This window comes from Falco peregrinus, chromosome 2 (assembly GCF_023634155.1).
Source record: "Falco peregrinus isolate bFalPer1 chromosome 2, bFalPer1.pri, whole genome shotgun sequence".
Taxonomy (NCBI): domain Eukaryota; kingdom Metazoa; phylum Chordata; class Aves; order Falconiformes; family Falconidae; genus Falco; species Falco peregrinus.
Genome location: NC_073722.1, coordinates 54,773,578 through 54,787,039, shown reverse-complemented (window position 1 = coordinate 54,787,039; position 13,462 = coordinate 54,773,578). Strand labels below are relative to the sequence as shown.

Sequence of the window (13,462 nt, the reverse complement as noted above, 5' to 3'; positions counted from 1 at the left end):
ATGATGCAGGTGCTTGAAAACATTCTGCTTCGAAAGCAGTTTTAGAAATAGCAGACGAAAGCACTAAAATACATCTCCTCAACTTTTTTTTTTTCCCCCCAAGTGGTGTCTTTTTCATTTTGTACAATAAAAGTTTTGGAGACTGTGTTTGCTCATTCATTACCTCTCTGTGATTGATACTTAGTACTGTTGACATCTGTTGTGTCATTAGGTGATGTTATAAGTGATAATGTCATGATGTGAGGTACATCATAATACAGATGTCAGTCTAGACAGTATTTGCTTCCACCTTGTCCCTACATGGAGTCTTGTTTGGTCAAATATCAAGATTAGTCCAGGGCAGAAAAAGACTTAGTGTTTTCCCAAATCCACGTGATTTACTTTTTTAACAGTATAGAGAGTTACCCTGTTTAATTGTTATAATATATGTGTAATATAAGTATCTGGGATAATGTAGTTTATTTTCTTGAGCCCTTCAAGATTTATAATGAGATCCTGCAAAATTTTACATATCTTTCACTCCTAGAAGTCCCACATATCTCTGGGATCTCATGAGGTGTGAACCTATTGTGCAGGATCCGGACGCGAGTGGCTGAGCAGCAGGAGAGATGTAGGGAGAGAGATTTTACTTGTAGCCTTCCTTAGAAAAATACATCACAATGCCATTCCTCATGTGAAAGAGAATAGAAACTGCTTTAAAATGTACCATTAATTTCCAGGTTTGTAATGCAATAATTATGTCTTGAATTTGGAGGCATTATCAGTATTTGCTTTATTAAGATATACTGTACAAGAAGTTTGCATTGGGCTGCTAGATTTCTACAGGGTTGGGAGAGAGAACGTAAAATACAGGAACCCTTTTGTTTCAAATCAAAATATCTTCTTGGTCTGTAAAGTTCTAGCGTTGACAGTGAACTAGTCTGCCACATGTCTGTTGGCCAGGAATTGTTGGAGTAGTAAGAACATAGATAGTAATTACATTACAGGAGGATAAACGATGTGAATTGGAGCTGTGTTGGTCACGCTTTTCACTTGAAGCAGTGAGTGCCACGAGTGCCAGTTGCATGAGCAGTTCAGGTGCACGCCAGTGACTGCTGTCCCCCACCCTCCGTGGGGAGGTGGCTTCCCTGGCTGCCAGCTGGGCAAGAAATCACAGAAGTGCCAGAGCTGAAATCACAGCTGTGGGGCTCTGAATGTGCTACTGTGGCCTCTGAGTAACAGTAAGCCATTTCCAAAGTGAAACAGTGCTGTTAAAATCGTGGCTACTCCAACAGGAGGTGCTGACTGTGTGTGAGAAAACATGAATATATCTGATCTAGGTTTTTTTTTTTAATTATGATGTTTCTTTTCGTAATAGCTGTTTAAGACAAGTTTTCTACTGCTTCACCAGTTCGAAGTGCCTGTTTCATCTTCAGTACTGTTTCTTATGGAGGTGCATGGTGCAGTTTTTCTTGGCTGGGGTCTGTGTGCGGCTCAACAAAACATGGTTGAGCAAAACACGAGAAAAACTTAGCTGCTGGTCTAAGAGATGTTTTTTTTCCCCTTGGAAAAATCAGCACTTCCTAATATTTTGAAGTTTCTTATTTTTGTTTTTAATCACAATTTATTCACTGTTTCATCGTGCTGAACAGTAAATTATTTCTGGGCCAGCACATCTATAATTGATGAAGGAGTCCACAGGAGTGGATAGACACTGGCGGAAGAAGCAGTCCTTGTAAGATTGATGTCCCACAGGCAAAAAGCTCCTGTTGCCATTCTGCAGACCAATGGATTTGGTGCGCAGGCAGCTCCCAGATTTTTAACTCAGCCTCTGCTGATATTGCTGGCAGATCTTCCCATCAGCTTGCTGGCGTCTTTGCTAATAGACTGCATAGGTAATCACAGCTTGCAGCCCTTCGTACCCGGCACTGGAGACTAACCGTTTCACCTCTGAAAGAATATATAGCCTCTGTCAGCTCCAGGTTTAGAATGGCCTGTTGATCGTGAACTGACTCTTGAATGTCTGTTCATTTTCTTGCTGCTACAACATGAACTGATCAGATAATATTTTTAGATTTCTCTTCAATCATTTACATTAGCTTGCCAGTTTAGGGTGGCTCAAGAAAATAGCCTGTTCTAATCTGTAATGTCTCAAAATTTACCATTTCATTGCATAGATTTTTAATGAAAAAAACACAGTGTGCATTTGTGTGTATATATATAATAGATATTTATATATAGTATATACACAGTTTGAAAACAGCGTGGTACAAGCTTGCTGGGTTGTTTGTCCATTGTGGACCTGCTGAAATGTACATTTATGGAGGAAGTTAATTTAAAAATCAATTAAAATGGAACATTGTGTTTAATGACAGAGCAATATTTAGATAGCTCTAGCCAGTACGTGTATTTATTTTGGTATTAGTTTTAGCTCTAAACTTCACTTCGGAAAAACCCAGAAGTCTTCCTTGCCAAAGTTTCCTGCATTTTGTCAATGAGAAAAGAGAGTTGAAGGTAATAAATACTTCTTAAGAGATCAAAATCAATGAGATTTGCGGTGCATCATAATGCCATGTTGCTTTTACATGGGTATGCATTATTCATTTTTCCATATGCTTGAAGGTGGTCTCTGCAGTGCTGTGAGGAGGCAGTGAGACAGTAAGTGGGTCCTCAAAGGTGGGAGGCCCAGCAGGGCTCAAGATTTCTGGACTCAGGGTTCATGTTTCTTTGAGTCTTTTTAAAAGAGTAGGAATCTCTCAGCAGTGATTTAACTTCATTGACTTTGGATCCTGTTGTAAACGTAATTTCTGCGAAAACAAATTACTCTTAATGATGTTGCTTCTAAAGAGAAATTAAGTCCTGACTTGGTGAAGACAGAAGATTTTTCTCCATTGATTCAGTAAGGTCATGAGTTCACCTAAAGGTGTTTTAAGTTGGACATCATCATGCATATTGCCTTTGAAATTATGCGCCACAGTCCTAAATAAAGTGCTGCTGACTGCATTAGACCACTTACATCTAGCAGCCTGCAGAAGAACCCACATCAGAAAAATACAGTATTTAAGGTCAAAGTTAACAAGCGCAGAGCATTAGTTATTAAGAAATGAATGCACACATTCTGTCATGCCCTGTAAACTCCTGCAGGGTTTGTCTTTACTGACAAAAAAGCATACATGTATTTGTTGGTGTAATTTTTGTGTGTTGCAGTATAAGGAAATCTGCTTGAGTTATCCAAACATTTCAGTTATTCTTCAAGACAGACCCTGATTTGAGCATCATTGCAACTATCATCCTTTATCGGTTTCTGGTGAAAAATATGAACGCCTTTTCTTCACTGAGGAAGCATTATTTTTTTATTATTATTTCGCTGTATTAAAATGGAGCCCAAAACACCTTAGCTCAAAGCAAAGTCCATAAACCCATCCCTTTAGGATGTGAAGTCAAGGTATCTGCAAAGCATCTAAAATCAAAGCCTATTTAGTGAGAAGACTGGACAAAAGAATAAAGTGATTTTAATTTCTTAAGAATTATATTCAGCAAAAAGGTATTAGTAGAGAATAATAGTGTCCATTCCATTTTTTGCTCAACTGGCTAAATTTTTTACTTGATTCAGAAATATAGTAATGAATAAGAAATTGGGATTCAAAAAATCTTGAACCAGCACAATAGTCCTCCAACATTTTCTTGCCGTGATAGAGCATATCTGACCTCTGGCTGTGAGTCAGTAGGAACCACTGAGACAGAAGCGTTAAACTCAGAGGGACTTCTGTCATCCTACACATTGGAGTCTGTGAGTCTGGAAAAAATGAAACTCTAGTGTCTTAGAGAATGAGTAAGGGACTCTCAGAGCAGAAAGTTCAGTATGGACCTGCTCTAGAGAACTAATTTATTATAAAGAGTATTTTACAGTATTTCTGAAGCCCTTGTATTTTATTCCACAGAAGTTTAGTTTATAACCATCTACTTGAAATTGCAATTGTTAGTGGATTTCTGAATTCAGTTGTGACCTGAGTATCTGGGTGCTTATTTTTGTATTGCATGCACATTTTCAGCAGTTCACATAAAACAACATGAACTGCAGCAGAAAACTGGAAATGTTAAAAAATCTTATTAGTATGTTTATGATTCTGCATTTTGAATTTTTTTGTAACTTAAGAATTTTTATGTGGTAACTGTCAGTATTTTTTTGAGAAAATAGATGCATTGCAGTCTATAAATGTCAATTAAATGAAAGTGGTTGTTCACTAATTGCATAAGATCTCTTTATTCTTTTGTTACTCAGTTTAGCTTTGATCATCTCCAATATTTTCATCTGGAATCAACGCAAGCTTTTTGATGTGTAGTGTGCAAATATACTGGAATATACTTCTTTCTTGGAATAGAGGCTATATTTTATGATAATTGATCTGCCAAAGCATAAAACAATATGATAGTTTGTTTTATTTTAAAACTGTTAAAGAAAATCTAAGTGGAATTTCCAAAATTGTGTTGGCTGCATAAGAAACAGTTAATTATGTGACCTACATGCTGTGTCTCAGGCACAAGCCTGCTCAGTGGTCTGTGATAAAAAGCCTTATTAAATACTGTAATGATTTACGTATGTCTGCAGACAGATATAACCTTTAAAAGGGAAAAAACATTAAGGGAAACAAAGGGAAACTGCTCAAAACCAAGTCCTGTAGGCTCAGAAGTAGAGAAGAAAGTAGTAGCACAGATTTAGATCATCAAGGCTAACATACTCTAATGTAGATGTTTGTAGTGGATACCAACAGCTGTGTGAGCTGAAGAACAATTAGTCCATGGTTTTGTAATGTTTGTTTTTCTCAAACTGATGTTCTAATCAATTTTCACCCTGTAATGGGATCTTTTCTACCCATGTCCTTATGATCCATCCAGTTTCCAATACTACTCTGCCATCAGTCATGTGTAATTTGTCTCTTGCCCTCTGCCTAGTAGGGGATTGTATTTACTTTGGTTTTCTTGATTATTTTATTTTAAACATTTTTAAAGGTACATGCTTAGTACTACATGACACAACAGCTAGGGTGTGGCATATCCTTGCCTGCAGAGATTTGTCATGGTTCTGCGTTTCTGTCAAAGCTTCTGGAATTCCTCTTGGAAGAGTTGCAGAACCCTGCCCTATGGTGAAGGTTTGGCAATGCTGAAGAGCAGAAGCGTGATCCATGCATGGTTCATTCATTCCTTCAAACCTAAAGCTCCTCAGCTTTAGGTGATGTGATTAGATCAGAACTGCACTGCGAGGGAGGTTTACAGCTTTTTACAGTTTGGATTACAGCATTTATGAGTTTGGCTCTGGCTACAGATGGCTACCCTGAAACATTAATTGGATTCACAGCCATGCAAAAATATGTTTCCCAGAACTCTAAAACTGAGCAGTTTTCATTTCTGTTCACCTGTCTTTTCATGGGGCGGCCTGTGATAAGATGGTTGTTTTTCCCTAAGTGTTTTCTTTGCACAATGTCCTGTGTAGCCTAGCAGGAAACGTGAAGGCTCCGGTCGAGATGAAAATACAAGATTATTGACATACCATGGTTTAAGTGAGATTTTTTTCATTTACTTCTCAGACATACCGTGTTTGTGATAGTATCCTTGATCTTCCCAGTCCCAAACAGCAATGATACAAATACAGTATACGATTCCTAAATCTCTTTCATCCTGCTGTATTTGTCAACTTGCTTTGTTTTATTTCAAACCTGGTTTTCTTTGCCAGCTCTTGGAAAGAGTCTGGGGACAAGCAGATAGGAAAATCATGTTTCTCTTATCTTTATTCAGATACGGTTATTCAAATCATCCTTTTTAGGGTTTTGATTTTCAGATAAAGCAGAGGGCCTGACCAGGCACAGAAAACTCTTTAAGATTTTATCTTGTAAGTTAATACTAATAATATATGACATGATACAAGGGTTATTTATTCTCAAACGAAGAAAAGAAAGTAGACTAATGTAAGCCAAAAACTGGCATCTGGATTACTTTGAAATTATGATGGGCCAATAATCAGATTTGCCAGAAATTATCTGTGAGATTCAAATAGAGGTACTTAACCAGCAGGCATTACTAGGAATGTCTGTTTTATGGAGCTGATAGACTCCTAGTCAAGGAGAGCTGCGTTCTGGTTTTCAGCTTGACTTAATTTGACTCTAGATGTTAGTTCCAGGAGAAAGGAGGGTGCATTAGCAAAGCTCTTTCAGGTCAAAGCAAGCACTTTGTCTCTTGGCTAGTAAGTATCATTGGTGGGAGCCAGGGAACCGTGATGCTGTCTTAGTGTGCTGGAGAACTAATCAATTCTGCTGTCGTGGCTAGTTCAGCTGGCCCTGGTTTAAGAATTAGGTCATACCTGATTTGAGACACTAGGTGGTTTGTTTCTGCTCTTTTTTGCACTCTTTTGTTTTAGAGAGAACCTCTGAGTCAAATAATTAAGGGGGGGAACCCACCAACAATAAAACATGAAGTGGATATTTTATACTACAGTTTCTGGCAATATGCAGAGAGAAGGGCACACAGGCATGCATTCACACACTTCGACCGCTCCCCCACACCGTAGGTGTGTGTATACATATCCGTGTGGTACTGATGATGAATGAACCATGGTATGTGTTACACGTTACTCTGAGTCCTCATATTTTCTAGCACTGAAATCTGTGTGAAGGTCTGCCATCACTTCTGAGTCATGCCAGCATGTCTGTTCAGCTGATCAAGAAGTGCAAGTTTTTTGGTCTTTATGTGTATTTTGAGCAAAAGAACATTTTTTGTATGTGTGTGTTCTCAGGTACGTGTGTTGCCTTGTGAGTGGGGTGTTGAGTCATTCTGGGTTTTATTGAGAGGGTTTTTTGTTTGCAATGAGTCTTCAGGAAATCGGTTTGTTTTGGTGAAGCTGTTCTGAAGCATTTTATTTTGGTTATGCTAAGGGCTTGTAAAGCACACAGATAACAACTTGCCAGGTGTCAGAAGCCAACAAGATTTCTCATATAGACCAGGCTTGGAAGCACTGATAGGGAATGGAAGCAGGGAAGGAAGCCAAGCCCTTCACATGGAGTGAAGTATGTGGCATGGACAAGAGTGTTCCATTCAGCTCGCTCTACTGTCATGACAGTGGGCTGAAAAGGGAAAGAAATACGGTGGGTGTTACCAATGAAGAATTCTAAAAACAGAAAGAAAATTGCCAGGAAAAAAATACCAAAACAGTTCACCATCTTCACTGATAAGAAATTTACCTGCTGTGAACTTGAACTGATTGTCTTTCACCATTTTTTTGCCGCCTTAACATATATTCTGCTCAGTGCAAGGACTATATCGTTGTGTTCAGAAATGAGTGAATAAATTGCAGATGTGGTTGAGATACAAAGAGTAGTGAGGAAACAATATACTTATTGTATATATTTAGTTCATCTCTCTTAAGGTGATCTAGAAAATATTTCTTTCTGCCAGTATTCTGTTATTTAATTTAATATTGAAATTCTTGTTAAAAAAAAAAAAAAAAAACCAACAAAAACAACCCACCCTTTCTTCTGGCACTGCAAAAGTCAGTATTTTAAAGGCTTGCAAAGATAAATATTTAATACCCCAATGGGCACTGCAGCACTTTCAGCAAGATTCACGAGCATCTGATGTGCCAAAACCAATTCTGCAATCTTGAGATTAGGTGACCTTAATAATTGCAAAAAAATGGATATTTTAGTATCTTGTGTAGCTCTAAAGTGAAGAGCACCCCTGAGTGGTGACCCTTCCTTTGTTTCCTCTTTCACCTTCTCCTTTATCTTCCTTTAAAATCTGAAAGTCAGCACTTTGGTGGGTTTCCAGCAGAGCTGGGTCAGGAAGCAGCAGCATAGGAGAATTTGCGTATTAGTTTCCTTGTTTGTGAAGGGAAAAAAAAATCCACCAAAAATCTGGAGGCATGAGAGGCTTTAATTTTTTACCCACTCTCACTAAAGGGTTTCACACAATTTGCAGAGTGTATTTGCTGTGTGATGCCATAGATGAGATGCATCAGTACTGAATTGCTGGAGTAGGTACCAGAGGTACAAGGGGCAGGCTCTCGGGCTGGGGTTTTGGCTTGGCAAAATAGGCTTGATGAGTGCATTGTGTAAACTGAAGGAGGAGAGAAGTTTTAAAGGGAAAGAGGGAGAAACTCATTAATCTTTTTACCCGCTGGTAGATTTTATTCCTCCCTTAGTTGGACAAAGTTGACGTACTATGCATATTTAAAATACCTTGGTGTTTTGGGGTCTTTTTCTGAGGACAGTAGTTCCCAAACGGCATACCAGCAATGGTGTGTGAGCTTGACGTGCTCACTGACTTCACAGCAGTTTTTAGAAGGCAGCAAATGAATATTCAGTGTCCGCTTTTGAACTCTGAAGCTGATTTATTTACTGCATCTCAAGAAGGATTAATTGGGAACTCCAGCATGGACCTGCTGTTGCTGCTCTTGGGCTGCATGCCTGTGTGGGCAGGGCCCCGCTGGAGGCAGCGAGGCTCCCAGCAGTCACGGGTGATGGCTTCCTCTCAGCAGCTCCCAGGATCACTGCCTGCTTTCCCAAGGACCTGCAGGACGCTGCTGACAGCAGAAAAAGCTCTGTGGCACAGGGCAGCAGCACTGGACAGTGAGTGTTGGTCCTTGCAAGGTCCAAATTGTGCTGAGTACCTACCAGGGAACTGGACTGACTGAAACAATTGCAAGTCAGTTTGCCAGAACACAGCATTTCAGGGCAGCATAACGTTTCGGAAGGTACGTATGAGTAACACTGGAGCCAGCAGGGTACCAAGGAATGGGTACTAATTGATGTCAATACGTGATTCATCTTGGCAAGGGGAGGCTCACGGTGAAAGAACAGATATGTTACACGATGGCAGATTTTCAGTTAGTAATTGTGAATTGTCTCGCTTCTTCTTTTGGAACTTGTGCCTCCTGAATCCTGCACCTCTGTAAACAGCACCATGGTTAGCAGCAAAGAGGATTTGGATGTAGGAAGTGAGTGCAACTTCGTGTCAGTGCTGGTGCACTATAAAGACTGACTCAAGCAGAGAGTCACAGGGAGACCAGAGCTCAGAGATGGGATGGGATTCGATTTGGCAGTGTTCAGTTGCCATATTAAGTACCTAGAAGATAGCAGGGATTTGGTGTGAGGTCGTTCAGGAGCCTTTAGAGGTGACCTTAAATGTTTGGTGTGTCTATATGTCTTACTGTCTCACAGTAAGTCTGCTGTGCATCCCTCGGTGGTGGTGCATTGCCATTTGAGATTGAGATGCCCATAATGTTCTCTGGGCATAGGTCTCTTCTGTTCTCATAGACAAACTCCCATTGACTTAATGTGAGGTCTGTGTTTCACCCACTGTAAAGCCTGAGAGCAAATGCGCAGGGGTTTTTTCAGAATTAAAGTTTTTCATTCCCTTCCTAGTAAATGTAGGGCAGAGGTGGTGCCATTCAATTTCTCCCATTTTGTTTTGTTTGCAAAAAGCACCATAAGTGCAAAGTAGTGTTGCCTTGGCTTGTTCTGCCAACTGAGCGCTCTGGTTGGCTAAACAGCCTTCTGCTAAAAAAAAAAGTATAATTAGATTGTTTTATTTTAAAGGTCATTTTTAATTTCTTCTAGAAAAAGTCTGCTTTCCTCTTATGATAGCTTATCTTTTTGTTAATGCTTTGAATTTTTTATTATTTGCTACCTTAGTTAAATTTACCCTAGAAATGATTGCTGTAATCCACAAAAGAACTTAATTTTCTAGTTAAAAGCCAGGCAGTGAGGCTCTAGATACTAGCTAAAACTTCAGTTCTACTGTATCTGTGGTTGTGCTTTTTCCTTTATTTCTCTGTGTTTGTGTCCCCCCTACTACTTGCTGCTCCCTTGTTTCCTTCTTCATATTAACAAAATCTTTTTATTATAAAGCATTACTGTTACCTCCACAGATACTTTTCCTGGCAAGTCATGTGTTGTTCTTTGTTCCTTCAAATGTTTTTACCTTGCCATTCTCAAATTATATTTTAATTTACTTATCTTTGAGCATAAGCTCGTCTACAAGGCCTTGATTTTGTTCCCTTTTTAGCTGGGGATCTTTAACCTTAACTTTCCAGTCTCTGTTGCATGACAAGGTTTCCATAGCTGGATACAGGAGCGTGTTGTGTATCCCAATACATGTTCAGATATTTTCTGATTTCTTTTTAGTGCTTTGCTGTACGATCTCTGGGCTGGGTGGAAATGGCAGAAGAAGATCTGGCTCCTGGAAAAAGCAGCGTTGCTGTGAACAATTGCATCAGACAACTCTCGTACTGTAAAAATGACATCAGAGACACTGTTGGCATTTGGGGAGAGGTAAGAACAGGGTGAACTTGTAACGCCTCTTGTAACATGCCTCTCGTGCCATGAAATGTCTTGAAAGAACAACCGTGTAGGCAAATATATCCATGCTGTGTGTTTGGGATTTCCCTATCCCAGCTGGTACTGCCAAAAAATAGATCAGGGTTCAAGGAAAGCGTTGACATTTTTGTGCCAAACTTCTCAGGACAGCAGATGCTACAAAGATCTTGCCTTCATGTTTGCATCTGTGCTAGTACATGCCTGTGCAATACCAGTGCTGGGGACACACAGGCCAAACTGTTGAAATCGGCAGAAGTCTTTCTCCTGACCAGAGGTTTGAGGGTGGTGTTTTGCAACAGCATTTTCACAGGTTTCCCAGGGATAAAAGGGCTTTCAGGAAGCCCAGACTGGTGTGGCTTGTGCTTCTGAAATGCATGAGAAGTTTGAGACTGATGGACAGATGGCTTATTTTAAGATGATTATTTTATCAGTGTTCAGAAGGAAATTATTTTTATGTCATCAGTCTGTCTGTTGGTTCCTCTTCAATAAACCTTGAATCTGTTCGCCAGTGTCATCCAGTTTTGAAGGATGCCAAATTCCCACTCGCTGAGGGGAAAACAGAGCCAAGCTCTCTTCTTTCTTGGTTTGCTGATGGGTCAGTACACCTTCATCGATAGAACCATGCAAGCTTCTGAATTGGCAGCAAAGGCAGGATAACGCTGTGGGAGCTCAGGGATGTGAAGTGTGAAAGAAGCCTGAGGTGTTGTGTAGAAAACAGGTGTGTTGGGGAAAGATGAAGAAGTGGAAGGTGTGGAGGGATCAGTCAGTGAAACAAGAAAGGAACAGGTGGGGTTATAATGCTGGGACATAGAGAAGACATAAGAGACAAACCCATAGAAAACCATCTTCGTTATTTGATTGTTCATGGAACAACTTAAACTTCAGCCAAATCTTACTCTACCTCTCTGATGACATATTTTCAGGAGGGTTACACTAATGTGGATGTACTACACAAGATCTGAATGCAAAAGCAATGTAAGAGTGAATGTTGTAATCCATCTTGTGTGATCTAAACAAAACGGCACTGCTAAACAGAAGAGAAATTAAAAGAAAGATTTGTCTATTTCAGTGAAAATTTAAGGAAAAATATCAGTCTCCCAAGTTACTGTTACAATCTAAGGCTTAAGTAGAGTGTCCTGGCTATGATCATCCCCACGTTTTCATCATTTAAAAGCGCAAAACAAAATATAAAGAACCCTACACTTTGGGTAAAATCCTGGTCCTGCAGAAGCTTTGCCACTGGCTTTAATGTGGGATTTTATGCCCTTCGTTCCCCTCCAAAAGAAATTCCCTGTGAGTTTCTAATTTCCAGGGTTCTGTAAAATCTAAGAAGGAAAACACAACTCGCCTGTTCGTGTTGCTACTTCCCTATGCATTATAGTCCTGTGCATTACAAAATCACTTACACAGAAAAGATACATTGTTGCCATTGACCTGTATACCACCATGTGTAACACTTCCCTGAAAGGCTGCTGGGGTTGAGCCTTTCTTTCCTTTATTCACTTTCCCTGCGTGGCTGTTCCCCTTCCTCATCTTCGACCGTCGGGTCTCTGCAGCTGTTCAGCAGTTCAGAGGCCTATGTTCAAGCTCCCAGTCTGTCTAAATCATTTCTTCTTGCCCTGTGCAGTGTTTTCATCTCTAAAATAGCTTTTGTATAATAAGGCAACAAAACTTAGCAAAATATATTGCTTCTGGCTGCAGCCAAGCTATCCCTTGAGCATTGCAAGGATAATTTCCTGTGACTTATGTTGCTTATCTGCCCATTCTCCAATCTTTTCCAGCTAATTTGGATTCAGTTTTATTACCCTAATCCCAGTGTATTTTGCATGATGAACAGCTTTTACCTTCTTGTAATAATTTCCTTCTGGAACAAATATATAAGTAGAAAATGGGTCCAAAAAGCAATCTTTGTGACACTTGGTAACATTCTTCACATAATCTGTTTACTGCTTCTGACCTCCAAGCAAATTTCTCACCTTTTTTCTTTGTGATGACTCTGTTTTCTGTTTGGTTTCCTTCATCATGTTGGTCTGCCTGGTGTTGGCCTGGCTTTTGTGTTTTATTTCCCATGTTTCTTTTTCTGTATGCCACAAGCAGCTCATTGTTGCCGATTCACCCCATTTACATACATGGTTATTGCAGCTACATCTGTTTCTGCTTCTCTAGGAGCAGCCTATATATTCAGCCTTGCATCTTGGCCACCACTGTACTTTTTCCATCAGGCAGAATGTTCTTGTGTTGGCATCGCATGTACCAGCCTGTGTCTCCTACTGGTCCCGCACCCCTCTCAGCGCTTGTGCTGCCAGCTCCGTGTCACAGCTCCCCTTTGAATCCCTGTTAGGAGATTTGGGGGTGGGAGAGGTGATTGGCAGTGCCTGCCCCTTGCTGCCTAGCCTGAAAACCCTGCTAGCAGGCCCTCCCAGGGACACATGAATGAATGTCTTACACAGACACAAAATTAGACGTCATTAAGACTTGAGCCACTGTGACCAAGCGGGAAGAGGGTTTCTGTGTTGCTGAGGTGAAGTAAAAGGTCATTTCTGAAACATTTGTCAGTAGGAGGTCGGACACTTTTCATTCTTTCTGTTCATTTATAGATTCTGGCACAACAGAGAGGAAACAAATTTCTCCATATTTAGCTGATAGCTCCTACCTTCTTCTTTTCAGCAGGAGCTTGTCTTACCTCTCAGCAATAGGTCCAGGATCATTTCTGTGGGTTCTCAGGGTCTGCAGCGTAGGTGTACAGTCTCCGAGAAGAGAGCTATTAGATGTGATGGAAGAGACAGCAAACCTTTTGCAAATGCTAGCCATAGGAGGAAGATGAGCATTTGTGAATTAGCGTCAAAAGGAAAATGGCCTCTAAATTTGTTTCGTCTAAGGGGAAAGAGCATTCTCCTTGTTCTTACATGCCAAAAGAATTAGGGAGAAATCCTGGCTCCAGGATTCTGCAGTCACTGGCAGAATTCACGTTCATGTCTTAATGCCAGGTTTTCCCCTTTAATTAATCTTTCTTCAAAGAGTATCCTCTAAATCCTTTGACATGTACAAATTGCTGTCTGTTCCCATGACCCATTGGTTAAAGTTTGTGGAAGCGAAGCACATTGTTTGAAGGAAGA

The 13,462-nt window shown here is 40.2% G+C and overlaps 1 protein-coding gene across 12 annotated transcripts in view; it reads left to right on the top strand.

Annotated features, from left to right (window-relative positions):
* APBB2 (amyloid beta precursor protein binding family B member 2) overlaps positions 1–13,462 on the top strand; it is a 189,673-nt gene that overhangs the window by 132,484 nt on the left and 43,727 nt on the right. For all 12 annotated transcript variants that reach the window (XM_055796092.1, XM_055796098.1, XM_055796093.1 and 9 more), the window contains one exon: positions 10,155–10,301. In XM_055796092.1, coding sequence (XP_055652067.1) covers positions 10,155–10,301 — 147 coding nt within the window. The remainder of the gene's footprint in view (positions 1–10,154; positions 10,302–13,462) is intronic.